The sequence below is a fragment of the Mesoplodon densirostris genome, chromosome 3 (assembly GCF_025265405.1).
Source record: "Mesoplodon densirostris isolate mMesDen1 chromosome 3, mMesDen1 primary haplotype, whole genome shotgun sequence".
NCBI lineage: Eukaryota > Metazoa > Chordata > Mammalia > Artiodactyla > Ziphiidae > Mesoplodon > Mesoplodon densirostris.
Window position 1 is genome coordinate 142,317,922 of NC_082663.1, and position 17,258 is coordinate 142,335,179.

Sequence of the window (17,258 nt, forward strand, 5' to 3'; positions counted from 1 at the left end):
TGATGGGACAGGAAACCCTTTGCCGAAAGCACTGGTGCAGCCCCTTTTCCATCTCTGGACCCCAGAGAACCTTTGGTCGTGTGTAAAATATGTTGACATTGACTGTGTTAGAAAATCTGAAAATAACTTATTTATTTAAAGATGATGATAATAAACCCCTTACATGTTAGCATAAAGAACATTGCTTATAAAAAAATAACTTTTGCAGATCTCTTTAATAAGTAGACAGCTGGATCCTCATATCTGCTTCTTCATCCAGTCTCTTGTGATAAGTTGTTAGGGATGAAGCACGTGAAGAAAATCCAGCCTGACACAGAGAAGCAGTTTGAGCAGGGAGGAGTATTTGGTTAGTCTTGGATTGTGTGTTTCTTCCTTTAATATGACACCAAAACACAGAGTGGCCATTCCTAACGGTTAGTTGCACTGTAGACTCTGAAACCTCGATTATCAGTGAAGTTTTTGTACTTAGTTACATTAAAATCTGTCAGTCTCTCTTGCACCTTGAACAGAACAATTTTTTAAAGTATCATTTAAACTTTATTTTAATTAATTAATTTGTCTTTGGCTGCATTGGGTCTTCGTTGCTGCACGCGGGCTTTCTCGAGTTGCGGCGAGCAGGGGCTACGCTTCGTTGCGGTGCGCGGGCTTCTCACTGCGGTGGCTTCTCGTTGCGGAGCACAGGCTCTAGGCGTGCGGGTTTCAGTAGTTGTGGCTGGCGGGCTCTAGAGCTCAGGCCCAGTGGTTGTGGCGGGCTTAGTTACTCCGCGGCATGTGGGATCTTCCCGGACCAGGGCTCGAACCCGTGTCCCCTGCATTGGCAGGCAGACTCTTAACCGCTGTGCCACCAGGGAAGTCCCTGAACAGAACAATTAAAAAAAATTTTTTAGGATTGTTCTAGATTTACAGAAAAGTTGCGAAGATCGTTCCTGCACACCCTTTCCCAATCTCCCTCATTATTAACAGATTACTGTGGGACATTTGTCACAAGTAATTACTATTAACCAAAGTCTATACTGTCTATTCAGATTTCCTGTTTTTTACATACCTTTTCTGTTCCAGGATCCCACATGACATTTTGTCATTATGTCTCTTTAGGCTTCCCTGGGCTGAGACAGTTTCTCAGACTTTCTTGGTTTTGACGACCTTGACAGTTTGGAGTTAGGTGTTCTGTAGGATGGCCCTCAGTTGGAATTTGTCTGGTGTTTTTCTCATGGTTGGACTGGGTTTTGGAGAGGAGGACCTGAGGGGAAGTGCCCTTCTCATCACACGTGTGTCCACGGCACATGCCATCAGTGTGACTTGTCACACCTTGATCACCTGGGTGTATGTCAGGTGTCTTCACTGTAAAGTTACTTTCTTTCTCCGTTTCCGTGCTGTGCCCTTTGGAAGGAAGTCAGCTCACACCTAAGGGAAGGGATGCGGGGTCATGCTCAACCTCGAGAGAGGAGCATCTACACAAATTATTTTGGATTCTTCTGCCTAGATTTGTTTTTTCTCCCCCTGAGTGATCTTTTACTCATGTTTGAGTTTGTAATACCATCGAACATTAGAAAATATTAGTTTACTGAGTTACAGAGATCTTTCAAATACTGATATATTTCATTTTACAGTATCGCGGAATCAGATTAGTTAATTATCCGATCTGTTGGGAAGCTCTTGGGCTCACAAATTTTCCAGAATTCTACATTTTGCTTGTTGGAAGCTCAGACATTATCATTAGTGACATATTATCGGTTGTTTTCCTTGAAGTGAACAGGCTTTGCTTTGACCATTTTGGGGAAAGTGTGTGCCAGACACCCAAGTCTGAATAACCACAGCATGTCTGTCCGACCTTCCTTCAAGCATCATGAACGCTCAAACGTGTGATTTTTTTCCCTGCATATCTGTTCTGCTTCTGTACGCAACAGGAGTGCTTTATCTTGTCACAGAATATTAAAAAGACATGTTCTCAAATGCTTGAGTTTTAGTAAAATCAATAGCTTGTACTTCATGCAGGGCGTTGCCTACAGCATGATGACACCGTGAGTCTTGGCACAGTTTGGTGCAGCTCTCCTGACTTGGTGAAAAAGGCAAATGTCATCTTGATGTTACAACAGCCTGGCAGAGCCCCTGAAGGGGTCCTGCGGACCACTGTGGGAGGAGCGCAGGCAGGCTGTCCACAGCGGGCACAAGCAAGGATGCCTGGCAGGACTCTGAGCTCACATCTCAGGCAGGACAGTGGTTAATGGCCTGATGGGGTCAGACAGTGGGAGGAAAAGAAGCCCTCAGCCTGGGATCTTGTCCCCAGAGACCTTGGATTGCAGGTGGCCAGATGAATCAATTCAGAGCTAAATTATAGCAGAAAAGGTGATGGGGGCTGCCCTGAGTGTGCACGTTACTACGTTCTGTGAGGATGGGGACGAGAGGTGGGGTCATCATCCGTTGACTAGATGCACTTTCTGTGCCCTTTATGGTTTACAGCATCCTCTCATGGTCAGTGGCATCCCATTCTGCAGATGAAGAAACTGAAGCTCTTTGAGGTTTGGTGACTGGGCCAGGTCCCAGGAGCCACTGACGAGTGCCCAGCCCCCCAGAGTCCTCATGGCTGACCTGGGCGGAGTCTCACAGCTGCTTTGCTTAGAGCAGCTGGAGCAGGTCAGGTGGAGGTGGGGTGGGGGCCACCTGAGCCGTGCTGGGAGGACATCCCCTGGGATTTGCCAGGGCGTGGAGGGGCAGGACCCAGCAGTTTGAAACACAGATATTTAAGAGGGGGCAAGAAAGTTTCAGGCAAATAGAGCACTTTCCATTTATCACAAGAGTTTGTGGTCATTGCAAGCTGGAAAACAGTGTTTGTTTCTCGAGTGTGGTTTCATCTGCACACAGCTGACTTGCTGTGAGTTGGTGAGGAAGCTGGCATCCCAGGAGGTGTGTTTGGGTTTATCTGGTGTGGGGAGTCCCTCCGTGCTGCAGCGTGCTCCTGAGTTTCTCCCTGGAGGAACATTTCTCCCTGGAGGCATGTGGGTACGGTGACAGAGGAAAGAGGCGATGCTAGCGATAGTGCTGTGACCAGCAGAGGGGTCCCACACTCCTTTTACCTTAACTCCCCAGGCCCAGGCCCTATGGAAGCCTGGATTCCCGAGTGCTGAAACCCCACCCAGCTTCCTCAAGCAGGTAGCGGTCCATGTATAGTAAGAGTTGTCTCCCAGTCAAGTCCAGACCACATCCATGTCCTCGCACTGTCATCTCTTTATCACCTCAGGGACTTGGCATGCAGATGCTGGTGGCTATCCAGCATCCTTCAAGTATAAATAAAAATATTTTCCCCTTTTTAACCTAGTCCAAAAATGGTATTTGATAACCTGAGTTAGAGGCCTCAGTTGAAAGTTACGTGAGACCTACCCTTTCCTGCCCTGCACCTCCTTTTTGGGATGCCATTTAGCCCCCTGCAGGCTATGGGTGCCCAGCTGTTCTGACTAGGACAGGGGGCCCAGGTCCCAGTGCACTGTGGGGTACACCTGGCAGACTTTGGCGTGCCAGAGTTGATCAGGCCTGCCAGGGGTCCATAGGAGGCTGGGCCTGCTGTGGGCCCAGGTTATCCGCAGGCCATGGGTGTGTGACCTCAGGAAGTCACTCTCTTAAGACTCTTTCCGCACCTGTGGGTGATGTGGGTGACAGTTGAGCAGTTGAGACAATCACATGGAAGCATGCGTCTTGGTGGTTGGCACAGGGATGGCCATCAAAAAGGGTCAGCAAATGTCCTGGGTGATTTTCCCAAATCTGACATAAGTCAGCATTTCAGTTCTGACTGTGGTCATTTCTAATAAGTGCCCCTTCCCAAATTTCTGAGCAGAGAGCGTGCTGAATCGGATTTAGCCTTCCTGGTGGTGACCCGACTGGAACATGTTGCCTGCTGGCAGGGTCTTGCTGCAGTGACCTCCTTGGGTGGGTGCTGGCCCTGCAGGCTGTCCCATTGCCATTTGATGTCAGGGTCTTTCTGTGGGGCCACTGCCAGTTGCTGGCCCAGGGAACACTCCCTTCTGCCCATTCTTGGCTTGTTTCTCCATCGACTCTGCATGCCCCCAAAACTGGCCCCTATCCCTGCTTCCAGTCCCAGTGAGGTCCTCTAGGTCTCCCTAGCCAGGCTGTGTGACTTCTAGGGGCTCCTGTGTTCCTAGAAGGGACCCCAGCAGGAAAGGCTGGATGCCTCCTGGCCTTGCTGATGGCACAGTGCTCTTCCACTGCAGCTGCCTCTGCCCTGGGACTGCCCGCCTCTGTGCTGGGGGCCCTGGTTGGGGGATGGGCTCTCGGGACCAGACCCTGGTCACACTTGCTCTCTTCCTTTCTTCCGAGATGTTCGGCTGTTGCCATGGCAGGGTGGGCCATAATGGAGTCCCAGAGAGATAGCTGGACCTGGAGTCTCCAGAAAGAATTATGGCTGGGTTTCAAAAATCCTGTCCCAGCTGCTCACCTCCATGGCCTCTGTGGCCTAGAAGCAAAATGTTTTCTGACTTCCTGGCCCCCACAAAGCAGGCTCTGGGCTTTTGTCTTGACATCCCAGCCAACAGGGTGTCAAGTTACAGTGCTGGGAGAAGTGGTAATGGATGCCAAGAAGGGAGTCGAGGGGGAATTGGGGGAATTGCGCAGGGGAGCCGAGGGAGCTGAGGGGCTGGGGCTGGCGGGAAGCAGGTGGGCTCTGGGGGACGCGGCAGGGACCAGGCACCCGTCAGTGCCTACCAACCCCAAGGGGAGGCAAGTGTTCGGCTTTGGGGCGCACCTGTGTCTGCATGCAGCGGTTCCCTTTCTAATCTCATCGGGTGTGTCTGAATGGATGGGGCCCCTTGGGAAAGGAGGGTGGGGTGTCATGGGGTCCCAGTGAGCAGCTCCCATGCCCAAACGGCTGTGAAAGATCCCAGTGGTGTGTGTCTGCAGAGATGCCCAGTATGCAACTGGGAACTGCCAGTGAAATGTTACCAGGTAGTAGGACTAAACTGGGAACTGGTGATAAGCGTCTTATTTTTCTCTCTTTAGGACTTTTCTAGAAGTATTTCTGGAATGGGAGTGCTCATTGGATTAAGTATATGGAATTGCTTTCCAGCGTTGACTCAGACACCACTCCCGGTGGTGCCTGAAGCTGCCGGTGGTGGCTCCCAGACCTGAGGATGGCCCCCTCCTCTCCTGTGGGACCTTCTATACACCCCCTTTTCTTTGTTGGGCAGCTCTGTGCTCCTGCTGGGCAGTCCTAGAGCTATGCTCCAATCTCCTCCCAAGTCTGCATCTGCCCCGGGCAGCCTCTGTGTGCAGAGAAGTACTGCTGGTCCTTTTGGGGGGATTTGAGGTTCAGCAGGGATGGTTACTTGGGTAAACCTTTTCTTTCCCACCTTCTCTCTCCCAGGGTACTGTAGCGTCTAGAGTAGGTGGCCTTGTTGAGTCTGAGGGAGGCCATGGCGTTATAGTGGCGTAGGCCAGCTCGCTGGGGGCAGAGCTGGGCTGCCGGCCCCATTAGTTTAGTGGTTTAAAGTAACTGTATTGGTGTAGCATCATCTGTCAGGTCTGCTGGTTCCAGCTGGGTGCAGCTTCTTGGGTTCTCATCTTTGTAGTCCCACGTCAGCTGGATTGGGTGTCTCCAGTGGCTTGGTTACTCATGTGGGATGGCTGGGCCCATATCTGTGTCTGTGTCTGTGACCCTCTTTCCAAGCAGTTAGTTTGGCATCCTACTCTGGGGTGGTCTCTCAGAGCACGTGTTCCAAGGGCCCAAGCACAAGCTTTTTTTTTTTTTTTTTAATTTATTTTTGGCTGCGTTGGGTCTTCGTTGCTGCGCGCGGGCTTTCTCTAGCTGCGGTGAGCAGGGGCTACTCTTCGTTGTGGTGAGCAGGCTTCTCATTGCAGTGGCTTTTCTTGTTGCGGAGCACAGGCTCTAGGTGTGTGGGCTCAGCAGTTGTGGCTCGCGGGCTCTAGAGCACAGGCTCAGTAGTTGTGGCGCACGGGCTTAGTTGCTCCGCAGCATGCGGGACCTTCCCGGACCAGGGCTTGAACCTGTGTCCCCTGCACTGGCAGGCGGATTCTTAACCACTGTGCCACCAGGGAAGTCCCAAACACAAGCTTTTGAGGCTGTGACCTTGCTTCAAAAGCTTGCGTTGTTGCTTCCTCTATGTTCCTCACTCCTGGCCTCAGAGAGTGAGCCACAAAACTAACCCAGGTCCCGGGGATAGGACCAGACACGAGGACGTGAGCATGGGGAGGCATGGATCACTTGGAATGAGCTACCTCCACGGTGCTCTTCAGGACTGAATGGATGGCCTCATAAGGGTGTAGTGTGGTGGTCCTCTGTACAGGGTTTTGTCAACCAGGTGTATTAGGACTCCTCCTTAACATCCACCGGAGTCCTGGACTCATAGGTTAGGAGTTGGACTTCCAGGGCCTAGTGCTTAACAAGACATAATGACACAGAATTCAGAAATCCTTTTAAGTGAGTTTGCACATCCTTTACCAGTGCAGCATCTGTGTGCGCGTGGAAAGAGCTGCTCACGTGTGCAAGGTGATCAGTCAGTCTACAGGCATTGCAGATTCCTCATGAACTCATAGGCCCCATCCTGGAACCAGGTGCAGGGAAGAGGAGGAGGTGGGTGCACACCAGCTGTGTCATCTGAGCACCCACAGAGCAGGCCCAATCTCTGTCTTCACCGGGTTTGAGAATATTCACGTGTTACCCAATTGACTGCTGTGTGCCGAGTTCACCTTCACAACAAGCAGCCCCTTACTGCCTTAGGAGAGGTTGGGGCCTGAACTGCCCTGATGGCCTCCTATGGCGTCTGAGCCTCCTTGGCACTGAGGTCTCACCTCACCCAGCAAACCCCACCCAGTGGGGCATGAATTACTGTCCCCATCCTTGTAGGGGGCACAGAGAGGGAAGTGTCCTACCCTGGGCTTCTCACGTGCAAGAGGCAGAACCAAGTGAGAGGTTTTGTAAGGGTGTGACTCTCGCCCTCCCCTCAGTGTGTGTAGGCTTGGTGCACAGTGCCTGCTCTGGGAGGAGGCCCTGTGGCCTGTCCACCACCCAGCATGTCACTAGAAGGAGAATCCTGCCCCTCTGGCTCTGGGGAGGTGGGGAGCCCTTTGCTTGTCAGGCCACCTTAGGAGCATCCTGGCCCTCACCGGGAGCTGTAGGGCCCCAACGTTGTGGAGATGGCTCCAGGTGGGACCATGGCTCCCTGGCTGCTATGCCTGTGGTGACCTCTGGCCCCAGCCCTGGGTGGGGGAACCCGCCTATCAAATGCGCAATGACAGCATCACCCTGGGAGGCTGTGGGAGGGTGAACTGAGCCAGCGCAGGGCTGCCATACTGGCACCTTGTAGGAGGGTAAGGCACTTTCTTGGATAGTTTGCTGAGGTGAGGGTGAGTGAGCTGGTCTCTATCAGGGGAGTGCCTCTGCTCAGGCTTGTGCTGCCCTTGAGTGGAAGCTCCCAGAGTTTTGCCCTAAGCTCCCTGCCCCCAGGATGGACTGTTAGGGGCAGGGCGAAGAAGGCTGCCCCAGACACGCACGCTGTTGCGGGGGCGGGCCCCGTGAGCACAGTGGGGTAGTGCTGACCACGCTCCCAGGGCGGGGCTTGGCCAGCCGGGGGCCTTTTCTGAGGACACAGATGGCTTGAAGCGCATCTTGAAGTGTGAGTTCGGCCTCACAAGGGAGATGAGAAGTATGACGGAGGAACATTCCTTGGAGGGGATGGTGGTGAAGGTGGGAGGAGCTCACGACAGGACGTACATGTGAGCAGCAACTTGGAGTTCAGGGGCTGAGGGCTGGAGAGGCTGTGGGCCTGGGAGGGGCGAATGGGCTCTAGAGGGAGGAATGCCCTGAGGAAGGGTCTGGTGGGGCCAAGACTAATGTTTGCTGAAACTGGCGCTGGGTCTGGCAAAGCCTCCCCCCGCCCCCGCACCTGTCGTACCCAGCAAACAGCAACCACCTGCCTCTCCCCGCCCAGCAAGGCCCAAAAGATGAGGGGAAGAGGGAGGGTTCCATCAGGGAGTAGTTGGCCACCAGCCCTGCTCGTCTCCCCTGGGTTAGCCCTGAGGAGCAGTTTGTTGTCCCCAGGCCTCATTTGGCCCACCCTCGTCCCCGGCTTCCCTAGTGTGTGCAGGCATCTTAGGGATCTTATAAAAATGCAGGCTTTGATCAAGCAGGTCTGGGGTAGTAACGTGCCTTGGTGAAGCTGCTCTGCTGCTCAGCGGGCTGAGGCAGGTGGTGGTCCACTCCCACCTGCCCCTCCCCATCCTGGTTTTGCGTCTGCCCCTCCTGGTCGACCCTAAGGACGGAACTGCTTTTATCCAGGGGTTTCTCCCCACTACCTGACACAGCACCTGCTTCTTAGGTTGGCTTTCAGCAAATTGGAGTGAGTGAGTAAATGAATGAGTGTGGATCAAGTGTGCCTTCCCCAGACATCAGGCAGGCCCATATTGAGAACAGCAAAGGTCAGAGCTGCATTCCCTTGATGAGACTGCTTCCCCTGGCACAGGCCAGTGAGACACTAAATATTAACCTCACACTGACCGCTAATTGGTTAGCAGCTGGGATGGTAGTCTGGTGTTGTGAATGGAGGGATCTTGTCATGAGTTAAGTTTATAATCCCTGCCTTCCCTTTAGGAAACTTGATGAAAGTTCTGGGCAGGTAAACAGAACTCTTGTTTGTTTAGCCACGGCCGGTATACAGGGGAGGAGGTAATGAGACCATTTTTGCTAACAGCCTGGCCTGCTTCCAGGGATTTTCGTCGGTCATGTAAAATCTCTTCTGATCATAATTTTTTAAAATTTGGCTGCGCCAGGTCTCAGTTGCAGCATGTGGGATCTAGTTCCCTAACCAGGGATCGAACCTGGCCCCCCTGCATTGGGAGCGTGGAGTCTTAGCCACTGGACCACCAGGGAAGTCCCCTGATCATAATATTTTATATAAGGGTTCCCAAGATGGGCAGGATAGGCTTAATGAATTTGCCCTGAAATCATACAGCTTCTAAAGAAACTCGGTGCCCAGGCAGCTGCTCTGGATTGCAGTACACCTGGCCACTACAACTGTTCCCCTGGCATGTTGGGCTAGATTTCCTCTGCTTTGTTCTCCTGGCCTAAATGGTTTTATAATTTAAAATACATTTAAAAAAAACAATGCCCACAATAATTTTGAGCCTTTGTCAAACGCGTGTTCTTTTCCCTGAATTAAAAGAACCTTCTGGGAAAGTAATGAGAGACTTGAAGCACCTTTGCTTTAAAATTAAACTTAGGAAAGTTTTTCATCTTGGAAACTAGTGGGGCTGGTGACCCTTCTGTGTTTGGAAGAGGTGACTCAGGTCCCTGTAACAATTGAACGGGCCGGCACCACACAGGAAATGCCTGCAGCCTGGCAGCCCCAGGGTGAGCTGGCGCCTCCATTTCCTGACAGCACCTGAACCCTACCTCGCTTCTCAAAATGAAGGCTGCGTGTCACAAACTGGTTAGAACTGGCTGTTGCCATGGTTTTCACGTTGGAAGGCACAGTTAAAGGGTCACATGACCAAAGAGGGAAATGCCTTTGTCACGTGACTTTTTGGTGGCCTGATTAGCATACAGGAAGTTCACTCCCTGCTGGCTGCTGAGATGCTGAGTGATCATTGATGGGAGGTGATGTCATCTCTTGGACGAGTTATTGATTAGTCTCAGTCCAAGATGGGACCTGGGAGTGCTGTGGTCAGAGTGGCCATCTCAGGGAGCTTCAGCTTCCACATGGACCCAGTCCCTAGCCCTGCCCTCTTCCCTCAGGCAAATTTGAGCTTTATTAGACATCTCACCTTTGGAAGGCGTGCACATCCTCATTGAGATGATAAAAAGTGATAAATCCCTGCAAGTTACCGTTGTCTTAGAGCGCTCTTGCTGAGGAAGCGCCTGTAGTTTGTAACTCCAGATGTGGTTCTGCCTGGGCTGCTCCTCTGCCCATGTGTAGCCAGCCGCCTGGGAACCCACCTGGGCTGGGATCAGCGGCTGCACTCCTGTGCTGGAGCCTCGTGTCTGCTTAGTGCCTGTGTGCGTGTCCACAGAACCCAGAATTGGAGCCCCGAGGTCATTTTTTTTTAATTATTTATTTTTGGCTGCATTGGGTCTTCGTTGCTGTGCGTGGGCTTTCTCTAGTTGCGGCGAGCGGGGGCTACATTGTGGCGCATGGGCTTAGTCGCTCCGCGGCATGTGGGATCTTCCTGGACCGGGGCTCGAACCCGTGTCCCCTGCATTGGCAGGCTGATTCTTAACCACGGCGCCACCAGGGAAGTCCCCCGAGGTCATCTTTAAAGTTGATCTTGGGCAGAGTTGGCAGTCAGCAGAGAGACTTGAAAGTGTGGTGGTTCCCGAATTGCATTGGTTTTTAGTTTGATGAGGCCCTAGTGAGACATCCCGGGTTACTTTATAGACAGCCAGCCAGTTTCTGGACTTGAGAACATGGGCTGCTAACCACAGGGGATTCTATACCTTGAAATGGAAGCCTTTTTTTGTTCACTCTCCTGGTCTCTTGTCTGGAAGACCATCCAGCAGCTGTGCTGGTTAAATCAGATCAAGGCTGGGATTGTTGAGGTGCAGCAGCCATGCTGCTCTAAGAGGTGGGATTAGGAGGGGTCTGGGGAGCACACTGCGGGTTGAGGGGCTACGGGAGTTAGGGAATGCAGTATCTGGTCCTCTGTGCCCATCCTTCCCTGAAGACACAGCTCACTCAGGGAATCGATAGGGCAGTTCACTGGGCTGTTAAAACACCAGTTCTCCATGGATAACTCTGTCCCCGCTCAGCCGGAAGGAATGGGACAACTTTGAGCTGTTACTCCCAGTTAACTTCATCGAGTTTGTTCTTTGGGTCACGGTGCCACCTAGCGGACATATTCAGTCCTTGGCTGGTTTTCCTGCTGATAGAAGAATTTGATTCCTTCGACACAAATGCTGAGGCCAGATCTCAAGGGAAAGTTTACGTTGTGCCCTCAGCAAACAGAGCTCCTTGGTTCGGGGCTAAGCACCGTCTCTGGGACCTGTTGGTCCTTATGTGTGGGGTCAGCAGTGCCAGAGCAGAAGTCCAGCATCACTAGATGTGCATATATGTCCTAGGGGACTTGGGCGGTAGGGTTGGGGTAAGAGGGCAGAGGGTAATGGGCAGAGGTGGCTGGGAACTAGTTTGTGAGCGGATCAGGTGGGTGGAAAGTACCCAGATCTGTGAGAGAAAATGTGTTCCACGTTCCAGTCGGTTTCAAAACATGCAGCCACTACTGCCACATTGCCACTGGCAGGGTGAAGAGGCCACGTGTAGCCCGGGAAGGACTATCTAGCAGGCAGCCTTGGCCACCTTGTGAGGTGGTGGCACCCCATGCTGGGGAGCTAGAATGTAGGCCGGCAACATGTGCATCAGCCCCTCTGTCTCCTGGGATGGGCGTGAGGGCTGTTAGCGAGTCTGGGTTTAGCAAAGAAAGGCTGATTTGCGTGGGGGCTGGACGCCCCATCAGGTGGCTTCCAACACAGGCAGGTAGGAGCCCCAGCAGGAGGCCCAAGATTCAGGACCCAGTGTTTTTATTCAGTACTGAGCTGCTACATGGTAGAGATAGGAGCCATGGTGTTTTTCAAAATGACTGTGTCACCTTCAGACACGTAGGCATCCTCAGTCCGGGGGACACAGAAGTGGTTACCAAGAACAGCCCCGGCTTTTGAAGGGCTCAGCCGCAAACTGGCAGATTTGAGTGCCCCGTGGTGAGTGCGGTGAGAGAAGGCAGCCTGGGTGGGCAGGTGGTGGGGAGGTCTGGTGAGGCAGCCCTGCTTGCTGCCACCTTGCTGTGTCTGCGTCTGAATCCAGGCATCTGCGGAGTGTGGGGGTGGGGCTCTAGGGGACGCTGTCCAGAGCAGTCGGGACGCTCTGGTAGTAACCTGCGACTGTTCCTGTTCCACAGTGACATGAAGTCCGAGAGGAGAGCCCCTTCGCCTGACGTGATCGTACTCTCTGACAACGAGCAGCCTGCGAGCCCGAGGGTGAACGGGTTGACTGAGGATGCCTTGAAGGAGACCAGCACCGAGGCCCTCATGGTGAGCCTGGTCCGCATGCTGGGGAACCATCTCGCAGTGGAGCAGCCTGTGTTCGCCGGCCCCCAGCCCTCCCCCTCAACCCTTGTTCTCTTGCCCTTGTAGAAAAGCAGTCCTGAAGAACGAGAAAGGATGATTAAGCAACTAAAAGAAGAGTTAAGATTAGAAGAAGCAAAACTCGTTTTATTGAAAAAGTTGCGGCAGAGTCAAATACAAAAGGAAACTACCACCCAGAAGGTATGTGCGCGTCTGTTCCTCCTCAGTGGTCAGTGAGAGCCGTTTAGAACCAGGGACAGAGAGGCATGGTCATTTCCTTGGCCCACTGCTGCCCCAGGAGCCAGAAAGACTGGTCATGAGGGGTCAGGTTTCCTCAGGGGCGTAGGGACAGGGTCTGAATTGGAAATTTGCAGACTCAAGTTCATGTTTTGGATTTAGCTTAGAGGATGTCGGAGTACGTTTTGGTCTAGTATATTCTGGATCTGAGTATGTAAACCTCATTCCCTGTAGACTCCATTAAGGAAATGGAGAGCAGGCACCTTTGACGGTGCTGGAAGCACAGCGCTGTCTCAGACCCCTTTTCAGAAAGGCCTTCGGCCCTGTGGATGAATGTGCTGGCCAGCAGGGGCCGCTGTGGTGTTGTGGACAGATTGCTGAATGCCACAGGGTGCACCATAGCCTGGCCCCAGAGCTTCTACTCCTGTTAACCTCCCCTGATGCCTCAGGCTCCTTGTGCTGCTTCTGAATGCACCTTACCATGTAAGGCAAGGTCAAGTTTGTTTTGTCCTTTTTTGGTGTCCCATTCTGGGAAGGTTCCTGGTCGGTGACAAAACTACCCTTCCTTATATTCTAACCACTCTCTTAGTGAACCAGAAAGTAAATGCACTTCAGGCAGTACAGTGTGTAGAACATGTGTCCCCTTAAGGGAGCAGGACAGGGGGACGCTCACTGGTCTGACTTGGGGATTTGCTTGAGCCCCCACCCCCACTTGGTAAACAAGTGGACCAAGCCTGGGGTCTGTTAATATCCTGATGGACAGAGCCTGCTCATGACTTGTCTCCTTGTTGATTGCTTAAGAATTGATGATGTGAACCAAGTCTGTCAGTGTCCCTTCTCTGGTGGAATATGTGACTTTAAGAAGTGCCTGGGGACTTCCCCAGTGGTCCGGTGGTGAAGAATCCTCCTTGCAAAGCAGGGGATGTGGGTTTGATCCCTGGTCAGGGAACTAAGATCCCATATGCAGCGGGACAACTAGGCCCATGCACCACAACTACTGAGCTCGCGTGCCTCAGCCCTGCGTGCTGCAAACTACAGAGCCCACACGCTCTGGACCCCGTGTGCCACAACTAGAGAAGAGAAAACCTACACGCAACAACTAGAGAGAAGCCCCCGGGCCGCAATGAAAGATCCCGCATGCCTCAACGAAGATCCTGCGTGCCACAGCTAAGACCCAGTGCAGCCAAAAATAAATGAATCTTTTTTGAAAAAAAGAATTTAAAAAGTGCCTGGACCCAACATTTTCTCACCAGGGTTGGGATTAACCTGTCTAAGCCCGGGGTCCTTCACCTCAGCCTCCACCACCAGCCTTTTTTGTCCCCGGAAGGGCAGAGATGGCACCTGAACCACAGTGATACCAAGCACCCCTGGGGTGGGGGGGTAAAGGGTGCTGGAAAATCTGTCCTTTGTTTATTTATTTCTATTTATTTATTTATCTGTCTATCTACCTACCTATCTATCTATCTATCTGGTTGTGCTGGGTCTTAGTTGCGGCACGCGGGATCTTCATTGTGGCATGTGGGCTCTTAGGTGCGGCATGCGGGATCTTGTTCCCTGACCAGGGATCGAACCTGGGCCCACTGCATTGGGAGCCTGGAGTCTTAACCACTGGACCACCAGGGAAATCCCCTTTATCTGTTTCAAACATGTCAATTCCTGCTGCAAGGAACGTGGCAGGCGGGAAGCAGAATCTTTGAGAGCCTGTTGCCTTTTGAAGAGGAAGAAAAGCAGTGCTCTTCTGTCAGAATTACGTGTGGGAGGAGCAGGGCCGGTGGCCCTCTCATCTCCTGCATGTCCTGCTCTCTTGCAGCCCGCAGGCTCCACTGGGAGCTCTGTGACCACCCCTCCCCCGCTTGTACGGGGCACCCAGAACATTCCTTCCGGCAAGCCATCACTTCAGGTCAGTGTTTCCTCTGCGTCATGCTCCTGAGCAGCCCTGATCCAGTTTCTGCAAAAGCCCGCTTGTTCCTTCTGATTAGAGGCCTTCTGGTGGGAGCCCAAAAAATAAAACATGCTTGTGTTCCCATACCCAACCCAGGCCCCTGTTGACATCATAAATAAATCACACAGACTCTCGGAGGGCCCCTCCCATGACCACCCCTAGAGAGACTGGAGAGAGGACCAAGGTCCTAGGCAGACTGGGCTCCCTTCTGCCTGACTCTCTGAGGGCAGTTGGGGGGCCCAGCGGGGCCTTGTCCCAGCCCGGCTCACAGCCTCCTCTGCCCACAGGGTGAGATGGGCAGATCTCCCACTTCCAGCCATAGGACAGAGGTCAGGCCAGGGGCCTACCTCCCCTCAAACAGGCCTGAGCCCCCAGCTCAGACCAGCAGGCGGGTGGTACTGGTCCCAGTTAGCTGGACTCTTGCTGTGGTGGGGCCCGAGTCCTGAGTAAGCCTGAGTGAGCCCAGGTTGGCGTGGCTCTTGTCAGAGTCTGTTCCTGGTTCTTTTGTGTTTTGAATAAATAGGCATTTTAGCTTTTATTTTCTCTGCCACCACCCTTTTTTTTGACATTTTAATTTTTCTTTTAATCTTTTTTTTTAAACATCTTTATTGGAGTATAATTGCTTTACAATGCTGTGTTACTTCCTGCTGTATAACAGAGTGAATCAGCTATATGTATACATATATCCCCATATCCCTTCCCTCTTGTGTCTCCCTCCCACCCTCCCTATCCCACCCCTCTAGGTGGTCACAGAACCCCGAGCTGATCTCCCTGTGCTATGCGGCCGCTTCCCACTAGCTATCTATTTTACCTTTGGTACTGCATATATGTCCATGCCACTCTCTCACTTTGTCCCAGCTTGCCCTTCCTCCTCCCCCACCACCTTTTTTTGGGTAATGATTATGTGCTTTTACAAAAACAGCAAACCTGTTTGTTTAAGAAGTCATGTAAGATCTGAGGGTTGGTGTTGTTGACAGACCTCTTCAACTCGGATGCCTGGCAGTGTCATCCCACCACCCCTGGTCCGTGGCGGGCAGCAGACGTCCTCGAAGTTAGGGCCACAGGCGAGCTCACAGGTCGTCATGCCCCCACTCGTCAGGGGGGCCCAGGTGAGCAGAGCGAGGGCTTAAGGGAAGCCCCAGGCAGCCCTCCACCTCTCGAGAATGAGCCTTCCTAGTTCTCAGGTTGGGGGCTCTTTCCCTGTGGCGCCCTCTATCGTCCCTCTCGTTGACTTGTCTCCGCCCATCACACCCTGACAGCAGATCCACAACGTCAGACAACATTCCAGCACGGGGCCACCACCGCTCCTCCTGGCTCCCCGGGCATCTGTGCCCAGTGTGCAAATTCAGGGACAGAGGATCATCCAGCAGGGCCTCATCCGTGTCACCAACGTCCCCAACACTAGTCTGCTCGTCAACATCCCACAGGTGAGGGTCATATGTGTGCCCTGCAGCTGCCCCTCTGATGGCCCACAGTCCTGGGACCCAGTCATGTCTCCAGGGTGGCTTGGCGTGACTTGCCTGCTTCCTTGGAGCCAGGTGAGGTCTTGGATAATCCAGCCCCACAGACAGTGGTACTGTAGCTCCTTGGAGCTAGTTGGTGCATGAAAGTCGTGGGCAGAAGTCTTATGTTGCCAACTGCCATCTAGCAGAGGTGGATAGCTGCCGAGAGTGGGAGGGGTGGAGAGCTGAGCCGACATTACAGGAAGGCTCAGGGTGGGGCACCAGAGCGCTCCGCACCCTCCCCCTCTATATGCACAAATGTGTGGAGAATGTCTGCAAATGTCCTTTAAGCACCAGGGCATCTATTCTTAGCCATGCATCCCTTTACCTCCGTACAGAGCCTCTGAAATGGGGAGGGTTTGTCGCCACCCAACAGAGCGGGGAAGATGGGACCAGGGGCGGGCAGGCTAAAGCATGATCCTCATTGACAGATGAAATTACTGGGTTTGCAAGGGCTTTTGTTGATATGCAAGTTAGCTTCTCTTCCTCCTTTGGCATGGTGCATCCTTGCCCGCCTTTCTCAGATAAGATCATGGCTAGCAGGGCTCTGGGCAGCGTCCCTGCCTCTTCTAAAGTCAGGTTCAAGTAGTCTTGCCACCCAAATGGGGACGTCCTGGGCAGGCAGTTTCATCCACACCATAAACTCGGATCAAATTACTACCGTGTGCCATACCCCGTTCTCGTGCCATGAGGATGGGAACCAGGCAGGCAGTGGTGGATGGATCCTGTGGCTGTGCTCCCTGTGGGGCCAGGGGAGCCTGCAAAAGGGACAGGGAGGAGCTGGCTGGTCAGAGGCTGGAGTGGACAGGCTAAGGTGCTGTGATGGCATCCTCTATGGTGGGGAGTTTTGCTCCGCTGTGGAGACCCCATGAGTGGGGTCTGGACAACCGTCCTGGGCTCCCTGAGCCCCATGATGTGTTACATACAAGTTGTCAGGTGTGTGCATTTTCCTGGAGATGGTGTACACAGCTTTCCTTCTATTTCCAGAAGTGTCTTCAGTGCCACAAAGCTAAGGGCACTGGCATGGTCAGCTCCAAGTTTGGGGGAGAGCATTTGATAATGTTGGGCGACAGGTGGTCTGGAGCAAGGAGATGGTGGAGGGTCAGCCACTGGGGTCCAGAAGGTGATGAATAATGCAGGAGCAGTGAGGATCAGGAAAGGTGAAGTGCAGGGGCACACAAGATGCCCATGAGGGAAATGCCATTGATGCCACAGTGAGCCACCTTTGCAACCTTTTCAGGAAGGAGGCCACCCAGACCTGTGCTGGGAGGAGAGCCAGGCCATAGTGACAGGATAGTTGCCATGCTGCCCGGGTTGGGGACGGTTGCCAAGGGGCTACCCACTGTCATGGTGATGGCTTCATGGGTGTCCTCAGGTGGCAAAGTATAGCAAGTTACAGGTTTTAAAGTTAATTGGATATCAGCTAAACCTCAACAAGTGTATTTATAAGATTGGTCATCTCATAGAGCAGTTAGTTCAATGCCGCTTTTCCTGTTGCCTGTTG

At 52.8% G+C, this 17,258-nt stretch overlaps 1 protein-coding gene and 1 non-coding gene across 16 annotated transcripts in view; one reads left to right on the plus strand and one right to left on the minus strand.

Moving 5' to 3' along the window:
* The window catches only part of GATAD2A (GATA zinc finger domain containing 2A), a 100,675-nt gene that overhangs the window by 74,550 nt on the left and 8,867 nt on the right, over window positions 1–17,258 (plus strand). For 13 of the 15 annotated variants that reach the window (XM_060093964.1, XM_060093952.1, XM_060093954.1 and 10 more), the window contains 5 exons: window positions 11,908–12,040; window positions 12,143–12,274; window positions 14,121–14,210; window positions 15,230–15,361; window positions 15,512–15,679. In XM_060093964.1, coding sequence (XP_059949947.1) covers window positions 11,908–12,040; window positions 12,143–12,274; window positions 14,121–14,210; window positions 15,230–15,361; window positions 15,512–15,679 — 655 coding nt within the window. The remainder of the gene's footprint in view (window positions 1–11,907; window positions 12,041–12,142; window positions 12,275–14,120; window positions 14,211–15,229; window positions 15,362–15,511; window positions 15,680–17,258) is intronic. The other 2 variants (XM_060093955.1, XM_060093963.1) reach the window with 1 other exon arrangement.
* On the minus strand, window positions 13,861–13,933 carry TRNAW-CCA (transfer RNA tryptophan (anticodon CCA)). Its single transcript has one exon. It is a non-coding gene; the product is annotated as a tRNA-Trp (tRNA).